Raw genomic sequence first — 23,179 nt, forward strand, 5'->3', positions numbered from 1 at the left:
GGCAAACTTCCCCCGGACAGATGAAAGGTGGAGCAGGCTCCGTGTTAAACTAGATTTGACTAGAAATGGCATGACTGTAAATTAAGAGGCAGAGAGTTCATAATGAGATCATACGGTCAGCAAGGCATGCAGCCCAAAAGTTTCGTTTCAGATTACTGCTCCTTTGCAGATAAGGGCAGGATGAGGATGCGTGACCTCGGTGAGGATGCCTGGTGCGTGCCTGGTCTTTAGACTACTAGTGTGGTCTTGCTTTTGGTTTATATAAAAAAAAGTGGAAGGGGAGGAATTTGAACACATGCCCAAAGAGGGTTCTCCTGCAATAATTGCTCTTGGTTAAGGATTTACCAAGTAGCAGCTGCTGTGTTAACCTGCGGTTGAAGAAATCACAAGAATCCTATGAAAACTGAGCTCCAAGTTAAAAGTGTGTTGAGGCAATGTCCTCCTGGGGTTGCTTTTTAAACAGGGCTAACTTTGTGTCATGTACCCGGTGCGCTGTGTGTGATTTGCTTCCCTTGTTTCGACCATTTTCAATTTGCTTTCACCTCACAGGAGCTCTCTTCCATTTTAATTCACCTTGCAGGATTTACCCAGTTTTCTTACGAATGATCTACAGCAGAAGGGTCCAAACGAAAATGCAGTATTGGAAAAGGATTTATAAATTATGAAAGACCAATGTAGCTGAGCAGGGCGGTTAAGGGGGAGAAGAAGGGCAAGTAGAGGACATTTGGAAAACAAAACAGAAAGCAAAGAGGAAGGTGAGCAGGGCTGTAAAACTAACAGGGAAAAAAAAAAGTTGAAAAAAAACTTAAAACTAGCGAAACTATTGATGAGCAAATGGACAAAACACATCACGATTGTGTGCAACTTGAATGAATAACAAAACCCCAAACTGAGGAACTTAAAAATGGGAGAAAAAAATTCCCAGGGGATAAAAAGCAAGATTTGTTGACTGTTCATTGTGCCTCCAACCTCCATGGGTTGGGCTTCAATTTACCATGGAAGACAAATGAGGACTTTGGTTGAATACACGAACAGGCTAATCAGGGGCTAATTGGGGAGTCAGTTGATCACAGAGGCTAGGCACAACAGAAGCCTACAGCGTACGAGTGGCAGGGAGCGTTACAGAAAGATGACTTGTGATGTAAAGCGCGATTCCCAAAAGAGCAGTTCCCTGTCAAGCTGTTGAGGGCGCGTTTGGTACTTTTCCAGAGGTGCAGATGTACTTGAGCAGTGGGAAGCTGAGAGCTAAAGCAAATCCACCCTGCCTCCTTCTGCTGCCCTCCCGCACGGCCCGTTCCCCCTGCGTTTGCAGCACCGAGAGATGGATGGCCTCACGCCTACGCTGTGATCGCAAGCCCCGGGCTCTGCATGGCGTTGCCACCAGCTGCAGTGCAGCTGAGCAGGGGTGGGTGCCCCGTGCTTCTGTGTCGTCGTGGCGCTGCGTGCGCACATGTGCTTGCCACCGCGACAGAACGGGCTCCAGCTGTGCTTCATGGGTGTTCAGTCTGAGTCACTGGGGTTAAAAAGGGAAAAAAAAAAATAAAACAAACAACAAAAAAGCTGGTGGTTTGCAGCAAGCCACATGAAGGAATGGGAAGCCAGGAGTCCCTTCAGGAGCGTGTCCTAGGAATGGAGATCAGCAACAAAACGGCGAATCAGCAGTGCTCATCCCTGTGAGGCTGCAGGGAAGATGCTCAGCAGTCAGCTCAGGTGTTTGTCTGCTCCTGCCATGACAGATGAAGTGTCCACAGGAGCAAACAAGCTGCATTTGCAATTGTGGCTGGCTGGTCTGAGTGCTGCACGCTCGTATTTGAGAAGAAATGCCAGTGGGTTGCTGTGCTGACAAGCCACCGATGATGGCTGTGAACGCAGCTCAGCCTCCCGGCTGCCTGTCCTGGTCTCTGCTCTGGGCTCGCCAGAAAGTCCCCTTCCCCTATCAGAGAGAGGAGTTAAAAAATTAGAAACTGTTTTATTAGGACAATGTTGCAGCTGTGAAATCGGGGAACCCTAAAGCTGGTACTACTCAAGTGCAGTAGCTTTGGAAGGGGCTCTTTAAGAACTGTAGATGCAGCTGTATTTCCTTGAGCCTTTTTGAAAGGGATCATGAAAAAAAAAAAAAAAACAAAACAAGGTCACAAGCCAGCAACTGTGCTTTTGGTGGATGTCCTGAAGGGAGTGACAGAAAACACAGGGAGAGGCGGTTTTCGTGGCAGGCAGCGTGTTCATGCTTCAGTAACTTACAGCATCTGCTTGAGCTTTGCCTGCCACGATGGGTAAGGCAGAATCAGGAGATGTCATGTAATTAGGTTTCTGTAAAGCACATGATATCAAAGATTAATGAGCAAGGCAAAAATTCCCGGAAAATAAGGTGTTGTCAGGCATCCCAAAGTGTCACAGATGGAGAATTCTTCTGAAGACCTACAAAGGCAAAACTGATGTTTGTGTTAAATGGATTTTCCCTGTCCTAGAGATGGAGATCGGAGCCAGACTACATGATACTGCCGTGGCACACTGGGTGTTTGGACCTCTTGTCCCCGCAGCAATTTCCCTCGGCAATTTTGCTACCCAGCCCTCGGCTGCCTTCTGCGTCTCCCGGCACCATGGGGAAACTCTGTGTCAGAGGCAGGAGCACAGGGCTGGCTGCCTGGCTCCTGATTTTCTGCTTAAGCCAGAAGCACAGGTTTCCCTCATATCGACAACTTGGGCATTTTTTATTCCTTCTCTGGAAGAAAACCAGTGAAATATCAATGGTTTTTTATCTGGCTTTAGAAAAAGTAGGTTTTTTGAGGGATTTTTGGGTCAACTGTTACAGTGCTGCTGTCCTTTTGATTTATTCTGGATAAGCAGCAAAAGAGAAAAATACAACTTTGTTTTTCAGTGGTTAATTTTCACAAATGTGAATTTTTCCTAGCGGGAGCAAGGAGGAGGTTTCAACACAGGCTATTGTTAGCCCCTGCAAATGCCAGGGGGAGATGGAGAACAAAGTTGGCACCAGGAATTAGTGGCTCATGCACTGATTTGGCAAAAGTTGCTGGAAATGAACATCTGATGGAGAGGTCTTGGGATGATTTAGTAAAACGCAGTGCGGTTTGAGATGACTTTTGGGATGATATTGTGCAAAGTGCAGGGGTGATGAAAAGGAAGGTAGCATGGAGAATGAGGAGGAGGAGTTTGGTGACCTATTTAGTTTTTTTTAGTTTTTCTCCCAAGCTTTTCTAGGATATTGTTAGCAGTACCAGATACAACAAAATTACTTGATGCTAAGTTGAGATGCCAAAACACAACAAATTTCTTATGTACTACAGGTGCAACTTTGTTTCACTTCCTCTGTGGTAACGTATGGGTATTAATTTGTATTTATTTTATTTGGGTGTAAGTGTCATTTTGGAGCAACATGGGAATAACACAGCATGGGCCAGCAAATCCAACAGTTCATTGTCCAAAAGCCTGAGAGGCAGAGCAGGGCTGGAGGAGGAGTCTGTGCGGTGCCTGGTCAGGCCATGTGTGGAGGCATCCCTGCCCGTCCCCGGAGACCCTCCTGGCAAAGGACGCTTGGTGGGAAGCTGGCATAGGAACCAAAAGTTTTGTAGCTCCTGTTGTAAATGTTTTGAACTGTGCTGCCAGTCTTGGGATGATTCCAGCACCAGCTGGAGCCAGTGCGGCTCGCTCTGCTGGGAAGCACGTTGGGTTGATGCCTCGGGGGAACCAGTGCCCACTGGACATGTTGTCTTGAGGGGGTGACACTCGAGGGGTGAAGGTAAAGGTGGGTGTGGGGAATGTTTATGCTCCAAACAAAATTTGAAGTAGTTGGTTGGCACTCATGGACAGCAAGATGACTTGCAGGGAACCTCCTGATGACTTTTCTCAGGAGCTGGCAGGACTGTAAGGGTTATAGTGTGACAGTGATGAAGTGAGGAGCAGAGGGAGGACAGGCAGTTTTCACTGCGGGATGGTAAGTGCAGGATTTTGCCTCTGGCTGATTTACTGCCAGCAGGAATAAAGATACTGTACCTGCAGTTAGTTTGACTTTGACACATAAGGGAAAGAAATGGAAGCACAGAAGCTCTATAGATACCTCCACACTCCACCAAAATACCAGCCCCCCAGCTGGCAGAGCTGCCCACCGGCAGCCACAGCACAGGGCTCGGGCTCTCGCTGCCTGCCCAGCGCTGCTCTTCTGCAGCAGCAGGTCTGATGGCTTTGCCTCGCTGCTGATTGCTGTAGTTTTTTGTGAGCAGCAGAGAGGACACGACCTGCATCCCCTGCCAGCCTAGTCATACTTTTCTGGAGAGCTTTTTAAAATTTATGGTCAAATTTTACGGTAACTGTGATTTGCCTTATAGATCATGTATGTATGATTGCTGCGGGGTCCCATAGCGAATCCCCTGAGACTGCTGTGATAGCTAGGTAATTACCTTTGGGCGCTAACGAGGATTAACAGTGGAGCAAACCATGAGTGGGGCTGGAGCTGGCTGCTGGGCAGGTTTTGAGCTCTGATGAAGAGCTCTCTCTGTCGCTGCAAGGCCAGACCCGTTTGCCCTCCACGGTAAACCTGGGAGTGACAGCTGGGCTCTGCGTGAAGAGTGAATTTTCATGCTGAATCATGGATTCTGAGCAGATCAATTTTAAAAACCTGCAGCCCCAGGAGTAGAAACTGCTGGGAGCCTTGAGGCTGCCAATGAGAACATGAGGGTTGTGCTTGTTAGCTGCAATAAGTGCTGACTTCCCAGGAGAAGGACATTGTGGCTCCATGGAAATGTAGGACCACTGCATAGGGCCTTCTGTCTGTCCCGTGAGCGAGGGGAGCTCTGCCAGTGCAGCGCGGTGGCCTGCAGCTCTGCATCTTGTCACAAACATGTCCTTGGAGCTTGGTGGAGAAATGGTAAAATGCTGCCCAGGCAAATGTGTCTTTTGGGCACTGTCCTTTGACTGGGGCACTGTCCTTTGACTGGAGATCTCTTCTAGGAGACTCGGAGACAAGCGTCTCACACCTTGGGCATTGCACGCACAAGGCACAGCCTGAAGTGTGGTGCCATAAGGGACACTGTGATGGGGATGAGGAGGCTCAGGGTGCGTCCCTCCAGGCAGCCGGAGACTGTAGAGGTTGGTATGTTGTTGTCATCTCTGCTCGGGCTGCGCATTGCCCAGGACCTGCTGAGATGGCAGCCCGAGGCAGGGGTCTTAAGGCAAGAGCACAGATGTTCTTGTAATGAGCTCGGTGGTCTGGTGACTCATTCATCACTTCCCAAGCAGCCAGTTTTGATGTGAAAACTTCAATAAATTAAGATGGAGAATCCACTTTTGTAACACATCCAAGAGTTGTTTCTTATTTCTGCTTTGAAAGTGGTGGCTTAAGCTTCCTCCCTTTGCTCCCTGTTATATTTCTGTGAACTAAGCACTGGGAGCCTTGAATCAGTCCACAGTGCTCTCACCGCCTTTCTTCGCCTCTCTGAGCAAGTCTTTTCCTGACATCCTCTGAAATCAAGACGTTCTTGTTGGGACTTTCAGGGCTCTTGTAATATATTTTAATAATATAATTTTAACGCTCATCATTGTTATTCTAAAGAGTGAAATGTCAAGATTCCATATTTTCCTGTTAATTTTTAGTGCGTAGGTGCCGTACTAACTGTATCCTCTCCTGTCAGAGAACGTGCTTTTCGTATCACAGGGACTATTAGAAATCTTTATTACTAAAGTTGGCTACTGTTGTGCCTGATGGATTGTTCTTTGACATAGAGTAATGCAAAGTGACATGGCAAATTGGGAATTAAGGATGAAAAGTTGTTAAAAAAATTTTGCATGTAGCTATAAATTAATTCATTTTGTATCTAAAATGCATTCCAGAGTTGTAACAATAAAGAGGATCCATGTCGCTGCTGTTTGATTACATGTGTGTATGTAGGAAAGGAGGTAACGTGTTGAAGCGGGAGGGCTTGGTTTGTTAGTACGTGCCTGGATATGAGAAGGCTCTACTGGCCACTGCACTTGCCTTGGAACAGCATTCTGTGTGCAGCCAGATCAGATTTTGAAGTGTGGTGTCTGTCTGTAATTGTAGTTCTGAGATGGAGGATATCCTTAGTAGTACAAAACTCCTTTAGGTGTATTTTTGTTACAAGTACTTTCAAGCAACAAGTATTTCACTGCAAACAGCTCCGTTGTTCTCATCCAGACATTGATATGACTTGCTCCCCTTCTGACCTTGTATTTATTACACAATATTGCTTTGTAGAAAGTATTGCTTTTACTTTGCAAAGTAAAAATCGTTTGGGTCAGATTTCTCTCTCGTTTAGGTTATTTTTAATTGACATTAAGTGAAACTAATGCTGTTACATAACACACAGAACAGAACAAACGCTGCTGCTTTGAATTTATACCAGCTTAGCTGAGACCTGAGCCTGAACCTCTCTTGGTTGGTAACTCATCTATCTGTTTGATTTCAGCGGCTAACCTCAGCAATTTGGATAGTCTGGACAGCGCGTTGAGCTTTATTGAAGACCGGGTGCATAGATCGAGGCAGCGCCATCGAAGGCATGCGACGGATGATGATTACAACATTGAAGTCCTTCTGGGGGTCGACGACTCTGTTGTTGAATTCCATGGGAAAGAACATGTTCAGAAGTACCTGCTGACCCTGATGAATATTGTGAGTACCACCCCGCTAACTGCTCTGTGGGAAGGCACTGGATGGATAGTGAATGTAGGTTGGGTTAGCCACTTGAGTAAGACATAACAGATTTTTCTCATGGAAGGAGATAAAATAATTCTAGAAGAAAAATCCAGGCCATCTTCAGAAAAGCCAAAAGAAGAGAAGAAAAAGGGCCAAGGAAGAAGCTGACTGTGGGACTCTTAAAATGTTCAAACTCCTGCTTATGTGCTTTGGCGGATGGGGGCACAGGGTCAGGTTCTTGCAAGTCGTTCTGTTTTTGATATACATTCCCTTAACCTGAGCTCCCTGCTGAAAAACATGACTTGCAGAACTGTCTTCAAATAATGCTTTATTAGAAACTTCCATTGGCTTATACATTTTTTTCAAACTACTCGGTTAAATTCTTTCATTCTTCAACAATCACTTTAAGTCCCAGGCCACCTACCTACTCCTTGTTCACCCTGCAGTAAAATGTTATGCAATATATCGCTGAACTTTCTTAAATTGATTTAGTATTTACTCCATGACTGACATCTTTAGGTTTCCTAGTTAAATATTTACTCTTCAGAACCATTGTCTGTGCAACAGACTATATAGTATAGTACTGATGACAGGAGACACCAGAGAATATTATATTTGAAAGAACCATTTTTTTTTTTTTTTTCTGAATATCAACGCAGCAGACAGAGCAGCCCTCTAGCACCCTGGTCAGTAAGAAAGGACTCTATTTTGTGGGAAAATAATCAACTTTTGAAAAATAATTTCTAGTATCGCTCCGAATCAAAATATGTTTTATTCTTCTGGCCAAAAATTCTAAGTGAATAGTAGCCTCCATCACAGGCAACTAATTTGGGGATGACTTTCTTCCTTCTCATTCTCATCTGGAACAGGAGTCTCTTCTCAATAAAACATGCTACTGTAAAATCCTTAGGTTTAGTGAATGTGTGTTCTTAGTTAAATATTGTTGAGTAAAAAAATTGTAGGTCTGCTCTGTTTTTGACAAATAAAGTGTGACTGCTGAAGTTTACAGTCACGTCAAGAGGAATTGTAGGTGAATTGTTGGCATTACAAACCACAGAGGCAGATATATGGACAGAAATCCAGGCTGCTGGGTACATTTGCCTGAGATGTATTTTTTCCAAGATATCTTTTTTTTTTTAATTATGAAACTTGGGTTTTTTTCTTTCTTTATTACATTCTTTTAAAAATGGGTAGAGTGTCGCTGTTTTTCACTTTAAATGAGAGGTGGAATACAATTTAAGAAAATCCCTTGCGTGATATAAATTAAGTTGCACTGACTTTTTATAACAACATTGTAAATAGTTAAAAACCTGCACTAACATTAGAATTATAGGGTAGTTAATGTCTGCTCTGATGGCTGTAAATACATATATTCTAACAGAAATGACATAGTGAATTTCATTTATTTGTGTGGTTTGTTTCCTCTGAGGTTTAAAACAAAGTCTACAGTGAAGCAGATGGTTTTATACATCTCTAAATTAACAAACCAAACAGTCCAAACCAAGAGTGTGGCAAACTGGCTGAAACGGATTAAACAGGACTCTTTACTTATCACGTCACTTAACTCTATTTTTAAGAATTAAAATACACAGTAATGGCAAAGAAGCCATAAATGTTCAGGCTCTGGAATATACTTTTTCCTAATTTTAGCAAACCATCCAACACACAAATTGTAAGAAATAACAACTCTTAAGCATGCTGTCTGTGCCAGTGGTTTAGAAAGTGCAGCCTGTGTAACCGTACCCACACGGCTGTAGCAGCTCTTGGCACAGGCAGCGCTTGTTCTGTTGGGAGATCTGAGGTAGAAAAACGTCTTTTGGGGACTGGGGAGGTGTCCCTTGCCTTGTGCCCAAATGCGAGGAGCTGTTTGAAATCCACAGGGCTTCTTGAGGAGGGTCTGGGTAGTCTTTGGCAGTCATCAGTGTTGTCCTGTTCTTTTCTTCTTCAAAACTCAGCTGGTTGCTGGAGTCTGTATTTTAGCAGAGGGGTGGGTGGTGGTAACCAGTTCTATTTCCAGCTGTCCAAGCATTGCTCCAGTATAGGGAGGCAAGAGGGGTTTGTTGCTGCAGGTACCAAGCAATGCTGAGGACCCATATTGTGTTAAAGGTCATCACAATGCAGGACTTCTCCTTCCCCTCGGCAAGATAACTCAAGCTGGCAGCTCCTCAAGCTCTTACCCTCATTGCTAGATGGATGCGAGGTGAATTTCTGTGTAAATCATTGCTTTGATCTCCTTTGCTGAAATTCACACAGTGACTCCCCTGCTGTCCTCTATTCTACTTCCTTGAGCAGGTTTCTTGGGGTTTTTCTTTGTAGAAAATGGGCTCAATATAGAAATCCTTGGGGTCACATGTAGACAGTATGAGATGTATAGGTCCAAGGGTAGCTGAAAAAAAGAAGTCAACTACAAAAAGTTCTGGCTGTCTTTTTAAATCTAGTGGAAGATCCTACCATAACCATCAGATTGTCTGTACCCTGCTGGTTTTATGGATGTAATCAATTAGCTTTGTACAGTAATGAGGCAGTAAGCGTAACATCAATGAACTTCATACAGCAATAAGGTAGTGAGGATAAAATCAAAGAACGCATTGTAAGTAAATAAAATAATAGTGAAAGTATTTACTGGAGAGACGAGGGTGATCAAATAGTTGATTTTCTGTGGTTCCAAAAATGAAATAAATCCCAGATGAATCCTCCCTTATGCCTAGGCTCCTGGAGGCTTGAAATCACTTTCCCAGAAGCAACTCTCAGCGTGGCTGCTTCTCCCCACTTTGCTTGATCTCACTGTGTGTGATGGCGTGAGCAGTTGTCCTTAATTAACTTTTCCCAGGGATCTTGGGTGGAACCCTACCATCAACCCAATGAAAACAATGTATTTTTTTCAAGCCATGTGCGATGACTTACTCAGTAAATCTGTTTTGTGCTGCTTAAGAGATGTGTTACAGTCCACACCTAAAAGCCATAAAGTGAGAAAAACCAGGGGCCGGGTGTCCTGGCTGTCTCGGGTAGCTGTGCTAATATTTATACCAAAGTTTGCAAATGAAATCAGTCCCAAACGAACGGTGATAGACGCCAGAGGATTTTTAACGCTTTGGGATGCAGCCACGTATCGCCTGACTGTGCGCCAGCCGTTTCACCGCAGTGAGCTCGGCCTCTTGCCACCCCTTTTCATCCTCCAGTCATTTCCTCATACAAAAACTCTGGTTTCTCTTGACATCCTCTCTTTTCTCTGCTTGGCACCATCAGGACATTCAGTCCATCTTTGGAAAATATGCCATTGTTTTCGCTTTAGAGACCCTCGGCTGCCTCTTGCCTGCACCATTTTCTTTTGTACATCATGCTGTGTTTTTTTCCTGGGAAGGATATTAGCTTGCACAGTCCTCTGCATTTCCAAGCGTGAGCCCACACATTGCACAAATTAACTTTGTATTTATAGCATGCAGGAGCATTGCAGCAGAGGAGAGAGGTTTAGGCGGTATCTTGCAGCTCTGTAGTTTACTCAAGAACATGGAAGGTAATTTAATTTCAGCAAGAAGGCGGCTAAAAATCCTGGGGATTTTATTTGCTCCCACAAATGTTTGGGAATATTAGAAAAGTGCAAGGCTAGAAGTGGTGTTGGAGAATTCTCTTGTTCCTTGGGAAGACAAAAGGATTTCACTGCAGGATGCTTTGGGAGGAGGAGCAGGGTGCTGAATGGGTGTTAGCGAGCTAAAGTGGATACTGGCAGTAGCCAGCCCCACGGCTGAAATTCACTCATTGTTTCATAACCCTTTTAAAGATAGTTTTTGGGATTAAGCAGGCCTTTTGCCCCCTGAATTCAAGTCTTTAATTTTCATGCCTGTCTTCAAATTGTGTTTTTGTTTTTTTTTTCCTAGTGATGCCTCTGTTGTAGCTTTTTCTTATATCTTCTGTCTGTCTTTCTCCGTGGTATTCCTCAGCTACGTCATTTTCTAATGCTGGCAATTGTCATCCTTGTGTATTTTTTGGAAGAATTTGTCTACAAAGTATGTACTTTTTGATTTTTAGACAATTTACAGATATTTAAATAAAATCCTTAATTTCCTTTCCATTCCTTTACTGTAAAAGATGTGATATTGCAATATTTAGGAGTTAGCCTCTGTTACATCCGTATAATGGATATATGGCCAAAATGTTTGCCATACTAAAACCCATCTCCTCAAAGTAGATAGGTCCTAACTGCCATTGTTTCAAAGGGAGATAGACTCTCAACAGGATTTATGCCTCACTCTGGGCTAGATTTATCCAAGTATATAGTAATTTAAGTGCCTTTGAAATGAGTGAGAATCAGTTTTAAAAACTAGCCCGTGGGATTATGTCTCTCCCAGACTTTAAGTGAAACTTCAGCTCCAGAACAAATACATTAAACAACTTTTCATTTGAATAACTGAAATAAATGGGAATTATGCAGCTGGGGGCTTTGGAAAGTCCCTGGAGTCTTTCACCTGCATCTTTCAGTGCTACACATGTCTTTGAAATTGTGGCCCCGGGGCACTTTTGAATATGTTATCTGTCCTCTTTAATAGGATGTACACAGTACTACTATCTATGAGATTTCTGCTTGTGTCTCTCTGGCTGATGAGGGATGAAGATTTGCAGGTCCAGAACAGCAAGTTCCTAATGAGAGGAAAGGGCAGAAATGCCATCGGTTTCTAACGGAAAGGCATGTCTAATTCAAGCAGTTAAAAAGAAAGTGATGATTGAATACTTTGAAATAATGGTACACTCTGTACTCAAAAACATGCTTTTTAAACTAAAAAGCATTTGTTTAGACAGGAAGGATATTTCAGTAATACAGAATTGACTGGATTTAAAGAGATTAATAATTTATAAGCACCAATACTCATTATTTCAAATCAGTTTATTTCAATATGTACACTTCAGATCTGAACTAGCTCTAAGAAGTTCCACAAATAACAAATGCAGGTCCAGCTCTGTTCGTCTGAGGGACTTCAGTTGTCAATAGTTGAGTTATAGCTTGTTTGAAAATTTAAATATATGTGTGAGCTAACTCCATGTTTAGACTGCTCGTTATAAACCAGTAGCTGTGACTAGTGAGAAGAACAGCTTCTGACGAGGCCTCAGGAGATTATTTTTGTTCATTATCTTGATTGCCATTCTACAGTGAAAGTTGTACTTGTGATTGGGCATTCAGGAGGTCCTGCAGGAAATATCCTTTCTGAACTCTTACAGGGTTTATTCATTTTCACCGGGGCATTATTTTCAGTGTCAATTAGGTGAGTGTTGCTCGTTAATATTAACTGGAATGTTCCTTACTGCCCTGTTGGACGTAGCACAGATCATCACACAGGTTTTGGTGCCATCCTTGAGATAGAGGGTGGTTACTGTTAAGAAACAGATCTTTCCTTTTCTCCAAATACTGACATGAACTTTAGCCGGAAAGGTTGCAGTCGGGGACATTTGAGTTGTGACAGTGTGGTTTGTGTGATGGCGTATGGATAATTAGTATCAGCTTTCAAATTTTGGATGCTTTTCTTAACCAAACCACTTAGATTTGAAGAGGTCATGGTATTTATTCCATTGACACCACACCCCTATCCCTTGTAGTGATATAATAAATGAATCTGCTTAATTATTGTATGATAATAGAGTTGATTTTATTAAAGTGATCTTGAGATAAATATTCAAACAAATACTGAGTCTTTTGGTGCAAAGGTGATTTACAGTGTTTAGAGAAACCTTTCAGAGCAGTGGTTTGTGGGCAAGAATGAGGAGTTCCAAGAGCCTGAGGGAGGAACTAAGAAAAATAAACTAGTCATGAAGTCAGAAAACGAAGTCTGTGACCTTTCTTTCTAAAGCCAACATTACAGTTGAAGACGAGATAGAGACCCTTAACACAAAGCTACCTAGTGCCTTGCCAACACATCTGCTCTGGGGAGTGTTTTTCATTTTCATCAGAAGCAGCTAACTTGGACGTGGTAACATCTACTGACTCTCACACCAGGGAAGGTAAATCAGGACTCAGACTCGTGTTTGCCTACAAAATGCCAGATTCTTATCTCCATTTCGCAATGTACGTTGCCAAGCTTTTCTGAAACTGCCTGTTTTCTGATTTTGAGCAGAATGATAGATGTTTTCCAAATCTGAGATCACAGTTTGACCTTTAAGTTTCATGTGTGTTATGTGCTGTCATTATCCTTTTTTCCTTGTAACGCTCAACAAAGATTTTAGGAAAAAAAAGAGTTCCTCTCTGAGGAAATGAGGAAATGCCTTGTAAGGACTAGAAAGGGAGACTGCGAGTCCTGGATTTTGCCCGATGACTTTCTGTGTGACCACAGTTTATCCACCAGAGGAATTGATGTAACGTTATTCCTGTGGGATTAAGATGAAGCTTTGGGAATGTTAGAAATGTTAGTTTGAGATCTTCAAAAGCGTAAAGGAGGTGATTAAAATCGAAGAGGATACTGGTGTTTGAAGTGGGAACACAGAAAAACAAAGTGAGAGGGGAACACTTTTGGGAGGGTCAGATTACAAAAGTTTGTGCTCAGTATCCACCATGACATTTCTGGTTTCTATTCTGTAATTCAAAGCAGCCTTTCCTTACAGAAATAGACAATCACTGGATGCCCACCAGGCACTGAGGCTTTGCTGCAGATAATTATGGTCTGAACGAGCTGCATCTCGAACTGGGCTCAAACAATGGCTTGCCAGGAGCTCTGCCATCCCACAGGGAAGGCACTGATGCTCTCCAGCTCCTTCGCTATCGCTCTGGCAGAGATCCACACATAGCCCCTGCTCTGCCCGAGAGCACGTAGCCATCGGTAGTTTCTGCAACAGTAGTTACATAAGGATGTTGGGTGATCAAAGAGCAGTCTAATTGGGTTGGATGGATGAGGAATTTGTGGTTGCTGAAAAGCCAGATGCCTAAACTGCATCTTGTATTGTGCCCTCACCAAGTGGTTAGATGTGCCCTCTGATGGCTGCTGTAGCTGGGTCAGATCCCTTTGAGGTTGATGGTAACCAGAGGTTGAAACTATTAGCTGTCTGTCAGGGGTGTGCGCTCAGGGAGCCTGAGGACGCGGTGCTTACCCAACCGTACGGTGCAAGGCATGGAGCCGCAGAGGGTGCGCCTTGGGACGAACTCAGCCGTGATGATTTATGGTTCAGTGGGATGGAGCCGTGTTGTGATGAAGTGTATAGCAGATCCTAACTAACTTTGTAAGCTGGGAACTCCTTCAAACTGCATGAATGAGTTTGCCAGTGACTTGCCAAAATATGCAGGTTATTCTTTCTCCTATTGCACATTGGTTTAATTAGAGATTCAGGGAACCACCTGACTTTCCCTGTGAATCCTGCCAGCTACATCAGCAGGTAAGCTGCTCTGCACCGAGGCTAGCAAAACTGTGGGCTGTTTATTACTATTTGTGTTACAGCAGTTTTCAAAATTCCTTTTTAGGATTGGGCCCCATTTTGCTCAATAATAAAAACTTTACAGTGCTTCTTTTACGAAGGATGATGCATCTCATAGATGCATAGCTTGTCTTGAGTTTTTTTTCCTGTGTTCTACATGCTTACTGTGCTGGCTTCAAGCTTGCTCAGGACAGAAGAAATATAAAATAAGCAGAGAGGGACAGAAAAAAAAAAAGTATTTGTTTTTCTTACGTAGCACCGATCTGTGTCAGCCTGATTCCCAAGCAGAAACTTTAAATAGAAATGCGTGTTTTGCTTTGATTGAAATATCCCAGAAAAATAAACCGAAGTTATCCCAAAATAGTTTGTGAACTACAATAGCTTGATGAAAGTCTTTTTACAGTATTCCACCGTTCTTTGAATTCCTTCAGATTTACCCAGATTCTTCATCACCCTCTATAAATGCTGAATCGCTGTAGGACGTCTAACAAGGTTTAATGCATTCACTGCTTTCAGTTCAGGACCTGTGATTTTGGGATGGTGTTTGTACACTTTCTTTTCCTGTGCAGCAACATAATTTTAGACTTGCTGATCTAAGAACAAGAGGAGATCAGCTCTGATTTTTCTTGCGTTGATGTGAACCAGGATGTCCTACTAAAGCACATGGAGATGCAGTGCTATAAAAGTACTATCTAATCATTTTCACACCTGTGTGTATTTGTTACACAGACATCAGAACATACTATCCATGGTCTGATTATCTCAGCTTTGAAACAAATATTTCAGCAGTTGTGTTGGGTGAGAGCCCAGAGCTTTCTGATTCCACAGGCTGGTTGGCAATTTTGTGCCCTGTGCAGTGCACTGCGTTAGCGTGACTCCGCTTTCCCATGGAAATGGCAGGTGGAAATTTGGAGAATCTGAGCTGAGGGTTGTGGAGGCCCTTTCGGTGTGTGCACCGTTTGAGAACACAACATTCAGTCACTTGAATCTCCTATCTCTAGTAACTTCCTGAAGCAAATAGGTGCAATTTAGGCCATGCTGAAAAAAAAAGGCAAAGCATCTATTTCAGTTTATTATCTGTGTGCAGTGAGACACTACCAGTAAAGCCATGGTTTAGCTTAGAGAAAGGTGCAGAGGGTTCAATTCAGCTGCTGTGTGAAGAAGGGTTGGACTCATCCTTGTTAATGAAAGCAAGACATGGAGCTTTGAATTGGCCCACTGTCTTGCAGAAAATCCAGGATCCCGAGAGAACCACGCAGCTTTTTACAGTGCCTGTGCTTTTCTGTTCATTCACAGTTTGTTTGTGAGATGTCATTTGCATGAACAGTCAAACAGTGTTTCAGCTCTGTTCCATCAACGTTTTCAAGCCAAGTTTCATTTTGGCATGCAACAGTGATACGGTTGTTCTGTTACTCAACTATTGTCAAGAGTCTTAGGTTAAATTCTGGAAGTTAATGAGAGTGCGGTGTGCAGCAATTTGGGTTATGCTTTTTGAACTAATTAAATACTTATTTACATGCTGTGTTTACTGTCCTCTATACACAGGAGTTTTTCTTCAGTACTTGTTTCATGTATAGGTCATTTACAGCTTATTTCAGCCTCCTATCCTTGATGCGCGTACTCTCTTCCCACTACACAGAGTGAGGTAAATTAATATCCCTGCCTCCCCTGACGCCACGCAAGGGTCTTTTTCCTGGGTGAAATAATTTTTGTAAAGCAAAATGTGTGTTTATATCTTACCTCTCTATTATCTGCGTTCAGTAATGGTCCTCAAAGTAAAAGTAAAAGATATTTTAAATGTAGGAAGATAAAGTTAGTATTTCTAAAGTCTTATTTAAGCATGCAAATGAATACTCTAATTTCCTGAGGTGGTGTTACAAAGCAGATCTGAATGGATCAGCTACTTTACGCTGCAATGAAAATAGTGGCCCCTGAAGCCAGTCATAGCCACGGGCTCCTCGCCCGCATCTTCCAGCGAAGAATCTGCTCATCGACCGATAACGAGCCTGGATCCCGGGCATCCCACGGCATGTTCCCTGGGTGCCCGGGCAGATGTGCTGCAGAGTGTGAGTCTGCTCCTGGAGCCGCGGTTCGGCAATGCTGCCTCGGAACCATCGGCACAGGACGCTCGGGACTTCTGAAAACTTGGGCTTTTACAAGACATAAAATGAGGCTCTCATTTCCAAAGATACTGATAAAATGAATTCAAATTCACTTTAAAATGTCAGTGGAGATTGCTTAGCTAAACCTTCGCTGATGTATTTAGTTTTAATGATTTTTACAGGGATAAAAGATGGGTCATTAAAACTAGAGCTGACTGAAGAAACAGGACATTATTTACGATGTTTCTAATGAAAAGTTTTCTGAAAGTTACTTATTACCTTGTAGTAATGAATCTATTTTGTGGAAATAAATGAAATTTAAGCCCAGCTAGCACAGCAGTCCAGTTTGGTGCAACCTTAAAAAGGAAAGAGGTGTTAGGAAAGACAATTCCCTTGCAGGGAAATTGCCTTTTCTAATTTGTAAAGCTAAACCCCTGCCATTTGGCTGAGTCTCATGTAGTCGTCATCACAGAAGACCTAAATCAGCCTCTTCAGCAGTTAATATTTACCTGACTTGTTTGTAGCAGTGTTTCCTCAGTAATCTTCATACATCCACATTTAATTCCCCACTCTAAATATTTACAGTTCTCTTTTCAGTGTTCCTAGGGTGATTTCCCCATGTGCACATTCAGTTATGCAGCTCCAGTATAAAAAAGAAGACAGTTTTTAATTTGCTGGCGTTTTGTAGCTTTTGTTCAGCTTGCAGAGTTTAACATTGATTGGTTTTGACACACAAGAAAGCCAGCCCATGCGGCCGGCCGTGCTTTTTGAGGGAGCGTATCCTCTTGTCGGAGTGTGATGTGATGGGTCCCAGATGGAAGAGTTATGGGGTGCAGCAGAGCCGATCTAGCAAACGGCTCTCTGGAGAGACGTGCTGTCCCTCTGCTCACTCGTCCCCTTCCCTACGCATGGCCTTGCCCAGCAGAAAAGCTGTTCAGGATTTTGCTTGGGTTACTGTGCTCTGGGCTCCCGCGGGCACACGCAGCTGGGATGGAGCAGGGCGAGCTGGGAATCTTCCTTCTCCACAGCAGTAGCTTTGCGATCAGCTCAGCTGCGTTCTGTAGGTGTACCATGGTGCGTATAGGTTCGTTTTGACTGGCATTTAAATACCTGTTAACATGAAGTCTCTGATGATGTGTTGATTTTAAATGATTTTCTGAATTACAACCTGTTGAAAGTTTAGAAAATAAAACATTCCCTCTTGCATTTGTGGACTTTTCCCCAGTTTATATATGATCACAAAGTGCTTTTTGACTTAATGAGAGTGCATAAAAGGTACTGCTGTATCACTGCTTTCACAGTGACTCGTTGCCAGCACCGTGGTTAAAGTGGTGAACTCTTTTGCAGGTTAATGAAATTTATCATGATGAGTCCCTGGGTGCTCACATTAACGTTGTCTTGGTGAGGATAATCCTGCTGAGCTACGGCAAGGTAAGCAAAGGTTAATTTAAATGGACGATATCAGTATCTCTGAACTTCATTCTTTTTGAAGAATGTAGTTACTGGTGACATGTATGGTTTTGTATTTTAATTCATACATTTTCCGTACCAGTCTATGAATATAAAGAACTTTTATGTTTATATGTATTTGATTATCATTTGAACTTCACATTTCAAAAAAATTCCATTTCCTCTGCGTTTTCCCTGTGTCATTTTAAGTTGTTACTTAGCTCTGACAGTCTATCTTTTCAGATTTTTTTGGAATGATCTGTGAAACGTAGTGAACATTTTGGTTCCTAAAGAAAACACAAAGTGTTGTGGTAGAACTGTCTGTAAGTAACAATAAACGCAAGATCGGTTCTGCAAGATGCTGAGGGCTATAGCCTCGCTCCAAGAACTCGTTTAAACTTGGGCTTAACGTTAGAGGGACTACATATGTGCTTAAAGTTAAGCGCGAGTTCTGTGGGATAGGGGCCAGAAGACAAGAGTTCTGCAGATCAAGTCTGTAATCAAGCATACCGAGCGTTCTCTTGCTGTTTCTGTGTGAGGGGTTACACTGCAGGCAAAACTTGGGTAAAGAGGAATGAAATGCTAAAAGTATTGAACTGCTCAGTACCTGCGTCCTATTTTTGCCAAATCACCATTAAATTCCATGGAAACAGAAACAAGCTGTTTTATTTGAAATTGTGTTGATAAATGCTTTGGTTAAGGACAGGCGATCTTAGTGTGCTCTCTAGTACAGCAGCATGCCCAGCTGCTCCAAGGAGAGCATTAAAATCTAATGTCCCTTTCTGTGACCAGAGCTGCTGACATTTGCACGTGGGTGGAATAAACGTGGGTTCTGGAAGACTCCGTGTATGCTCATGCAAGTTGCTGAAATGCTGTCAGTGGTCAAGCTCCACTGACCTTTACCAGTTTACCCTGCTCGACACTAGCTGAGAATTTTCCTCCCTGGTGCAAATGAGGGAGCTCCGAGTTTTAGTCTGGACTTTGCTGGAGACTGGTTACCTGGATTTGGGATAAATGGTTCTGTCGGAGCTTCCTCATCTGCGAACTAAACACACCGATCCATCTCCGCTCTTCCTGCAGTGATGTAGGTGATGATATAGTTAAATGGTTTGGATAAGCTTAATCAGATGTGTGTCCTGAAATAAAAGGTTATAAAGGTCACGTTTGCCATTTTGTGGTCGGAAGTTCATGGTGTGTGTAGTTAACATAAAATTACAAAAGAAATGAAATATCCCTGTGATTGCTGCAATGACAGCAATTTGAGGGATTGCAGATTGACTAATAATTCTCATAAAAATCCGTTATTGCAGCAGTGGTAGAAACCAGCAGAATTAGCACATGAGCTAGTCACTTCTTTGCTATCTTTATTTCATAAATATTTTGTAATTGTTATGCACGTCCATCTTTTAGCTTTATAGATCTGCACCAGTCTGAACTCTGCTAACTTCTGTTTTTCTCATGGCAGACAATAGCCATGGTAGACCTCATTTCATATTAAGAATTTTTATTTTCTCATGAAGAACAAAGTGTTGTCCATTGATAATTTGAAAGTTATTGATTTCATATAAAACTTCAGAGAGGAGAGTGGGGTGGAGCATGGAAACCTTCACTTCTTGGCAGGTCTTTGTCCACATCACAAAAATAGCCGTTGCAGGTAGCACTATGTAATCTGCTTGTGAATTCTGGATTCTAGATCCCTAATCTGCAGTGGATGATTATTTAGTTTCTGAGTTATCCTGCTGGTTTCAACAGGGCATGAAGTGGAATAATTGTAGTATCACAAGCTTGCCCTAAATAACCATGAAGATAATTTTTCTTGCATTTCTGTATTTGATTCTTATTTACATGAAAGGCAATTTATGTTTTTCTGAAAAAAAAAGTTATATGAATGTAAAAGGTGTCATTTCAGAGTTCCTTCATGTGATGGTGTGGGGGCCTGCATGCCCTGCCTGTGTAAGAATGCATCTTATAATGTTCATATTTTTAAAACTCCTGATCAGAGGAATGATACCAGGGAGCAGAAGGTGAGGTTTCTCTTTGGGGAGTTGGAACTATTTAGCAGTGGAAAAGCAGAGAGACAAGGTATATAGTTCTTACTTTCTGAACCTGTTCTGAGGAATTAGAACAAAATCTTCAGTATTTTACTATCCTACCGAAACACAGGAGCACTAACAATTTTTAGGAATACATATTCAAAGTACAGAATAAAAGGAAGGGTGCATGTCCAAGTTAAGGCAGTGCATGAATGAAGCAGCCTGCTTGGCTTCACAATATGAAAATATTATCCCAGTCTTGCTTGAGTAAGCATTTCTTTTGAAAGCATGTAGCTGGTATCTTCAGATTCATTTGCTTCATTGTAGGCAATTTATAAATATTATCAAGGGTGCCATTTAACTAATCATAATAATTACATTATGGTTCTGTAATTGATGAAGTATGTGCCATCAACATCAGGTTTATGACAGCACTTGGAGCTATTGCCAATTCTCCACCCCGAACAGCCTTTACTGTATTGTGGTTTGTTTTTTTTTTTTTTTAAAGAGGATTATATTATTCTATACAATATGTCATCTGTTGATAAGAATAATATGGACAATGTTGGAGTTGCATAGCAACCAGCTTTTCAGTGGTTCTTCCTTGAAGGTACTCCACTCCTTAAAACGTACTTGTTTTTTAACGTTTTCAAACACAGGCAACTGTACATCCAAAAGTTTCAATGATTTCAGCAATTGCATTAATTACCCTGCTAAAATGAAGAAATGGAAGATGTTCCTTGGTGATCACATGTTTTTGGGGCAAGTCCAAAAGATGTGACCCTGTTTTACTTCTGAACTTAGACTGGGGGTATGGCAGGTCCAGACCTTCCCAGGAGCACCAGGCTTGGACACTGGCTGGGCAATGTGTTTGAGAAGAGGGCAGCGTGTGGCTGAGATGTGTCTGGGGTAGGTGTGCTGAAGCTACCAGCCCTTTCTTGACTCCTCACTTTTCTTGTAACACTTCAAATAAATGAACACCACTATCTGACGTACCAGAGGGGCTGACGTCAAGGCTTAGACCTTGCCTAGCTGCTGCCTGCTCATTTATCAGTTCCATCAGTAGGACAGAAGAATGTGTTCTGCAAAGAGTGCTCTATATCTGCGGTGGCTTTGGAAGTTAGTGTGCGTTTCTCTGCATTTTCTTTACGTTGACTCCCAATCACAGGCTTTTTTGATGTGATGGGATACTGCAAATCAGTAAACAGGGTATGTGCGGTGCATTTTTCTTCAAATGGGAAAAAGATGAGCTAGCTTGTTTTTGCCTTTTTGACTTCAGTAGTAGGAAGATTGGTTCCAAATTTTGCAAACTGCAGATACATTTGAGATGAATATAATTCAATGTTTGGGCAAATTATTCCATTTAGACCTATTTTTGTTGTAACAGCTCTGTAATCCAGCTAGCTCTAGAATACTCAGGGGAATAAGCAAAGCAACCACTATCACCAAGTGCAGAGGAGGTGGCAAGAAATGAGCTGAGAATGGATTTAAAAAGCCTGACTAGTTGTTATAAAATTTGTTTGGAAACATTTAAATCCTGAGCACTGCATAAAATCCTCTCATCACCTCTTTGAGATGGATGAATAAAGATTATTATTCCCATTTTACAGCTAAAAAACCAAAGACGTTAAGTGTTATTTTCCAAGGCCACACGGATGGCCACTGGCAGGCTGGGGATAAGACCTCATAAATTCCTGGCTCCAGCCCCACGTTCTGTCCATCGACAATGGTGACTTTGTGTGTAGATGAGCTGCCCTTGCATAGGGCAGAGAAAAGCACACACGTTAGCTGGGATGGGTGGGATTAAGACAGTTAGTAATGAAAAAAGTCTCATGGAGACTTTTGCAGGAACTGCAGATATTTCAATAAATGCAGCCACCTGAGGGTTTATGAGGGTTATTTCTTGGGAAATGGAAACGTGGCAGTGCAGACACCCCTGAACTCTCCTTTGGAGCAACATGCACAGCTTGAGTCACCCGTATTCAGACTGGAACAGCGTGGGATAGACTTGAGGGATGCTGTGTCTGCTCTGTACGCATCTGGGGTGGCAACCTGTAGGGAGAGAAAACCCACGTTGGCTATAAACCAATATTGGCCCCAGAACAAATGGCTGTGCTCTGGCCATGTGTTAACTTGGTCGAATTGAAAGGGGAAGCTGACCACCAAGGCAGAGAGTCTTTCAAAAAGATTAGGGGATGGAAGAAAACCCAAATAACTTTAAGGTGGCAGTTCAGGAAGAAGGTAGTATGGGGTGGATGCCTACAATCTTGTAGGACAGGACTGCTCAGGTGAGAAGGATTTTTCAATTGCATGTTTCTGAGATGTTAGCAGAGATCCTGCTGCCTTCGTCTGGGACAAGATTTTACCTTCGATCTTTTCATAACATGGTGCTCTCTTTATCTCTGCCATCTGACCTTTTCATGCCTAAACTTGATGCAAGCAGCGAAGATGTTCTTGGTTCAGGCAGGATGGAAAGCGGTGGTTTGGTCTGAGCCAGGTTCTTCTCTCTGTTTCCCGGAGGGTGGCACAGGTGATACAGCTGAGGTGGAAGTGCAAGCCAGGTTTATCCCTTAAATCTGGTGTTCATCCTTGCCATTTTGCTGAGGGAAAGGGATGAGTGCTCCCTTCATCTCTCCTTGTCCTGGGAAGAGGCAAAGACTGACTGAGAGCAGTTGTGCCTGGCAAGACAAAGGGAGTTGTTAGCTGTATGTTAGAGTCTCAGAACAGCTGTGCTTGGAAGGGACCTCTGGGCATCATCTAGTCCAACTCCCCTGCTCAAAGTAGGGTCACCTAGAGCAGGTTGCTTGGGACCTCATCAAGCTGGGTGTTGAATATCTGCAAAGACAGAGACTCCACAGCCACTCTGGGCAATCTTTTACAATGTTTGGCCACTCTTACAGTAAACCTATAGGAGTGCTCTTACAGGTTTTTTTTTCTTGTATTTAAATAGAATTTCTTTTATTTCCATTTGTGCCCATTGCCTCTTGTTATTTCTCTGGATACCACTGAGAAGAATCTGACTCGGTCGTCTTTATTCCCATCCCAGTAGGTATTTATATACATTGATGGGATTCCCCCTGAGCCTCCTCTTCTCCAGCCTCTCCTTGTATTAGAAGGTTACTAGTGTGAGTAGAGTGTCTTCCACTGACATTGGTACATGCAGAAGACCCAAAAGTATCAGCAAGAATCAAGCTGTAATCCTGCAATGTGCTATGCAATCATGTCTGAAGATGGAGTTCCTGATCCCAGCCTTTGGCCATGTCCAGTAACCAATTCTGCACAGGCTAAGTTGCAAGGCCAGAACCTACCCATTAGATAACATTTTGGCTGCTGTTCATATTTTTGCACTGTTTTTATGTGTTTAGTGTAGGGCTAAGGATGAGAGGAGATATTGTCCCTCTTATTTTTAATCTGTGAATAGTTGAATTGCCTTGTTTGTGTATTAGACTCACAGCACTTAATTTCCCAGTGTGTTTTGTGGGACCTTGAAGAGTGTAGAGCTGGCTGATAGCATAAACAGTACTTTGTATTCCTGATCT

At 42.7% G+C, this 23,179-nt stretch overlaps 1 protein-coding gene across 1 annotated transcript in view; it reads left to right on the forward strand.

Annotated features, from left to right (window-relative positions):
• ADAMTS2 (ADAM metallopeptidase with thrombospondin type 1 motif 2) overlaps nt 1–23,179 on the forward strand; it is a 180,889-nt gene that overhangs the window by 116,080 nt on the left and 41,630 nt on the right. The window contains exons 4-5 of the mRNA XM_086758550.1: nt 6,441–6,643; nt 17,506–17,589. Of these exons, the coding sequence (XP_086614676.1) occupies nt 6,441–6,643; nt 17,506–17,589 (287 nt within the window). The remainder of the gene's footprint in view (nt 1–6,440; nt 6,644–17,505; nt 17,590–23,179) is intronic.

The sequence above is a fragment of the Chlamydotis macqueenii genome, chromosome 14, assembly GCF_036417535.1.
Source record: "Chlamydotis macqueenii isolate bChlMac1 chromosome 14, bChlMac1.mat, whole genome shotgun sequence".
Classification (NCBI taxonomy): Eukaryota; Metazoa; Chordata; class Aves; order Otidiformes; family Otididae; genus Chlamydotis; species Chlamydotis macqueenii.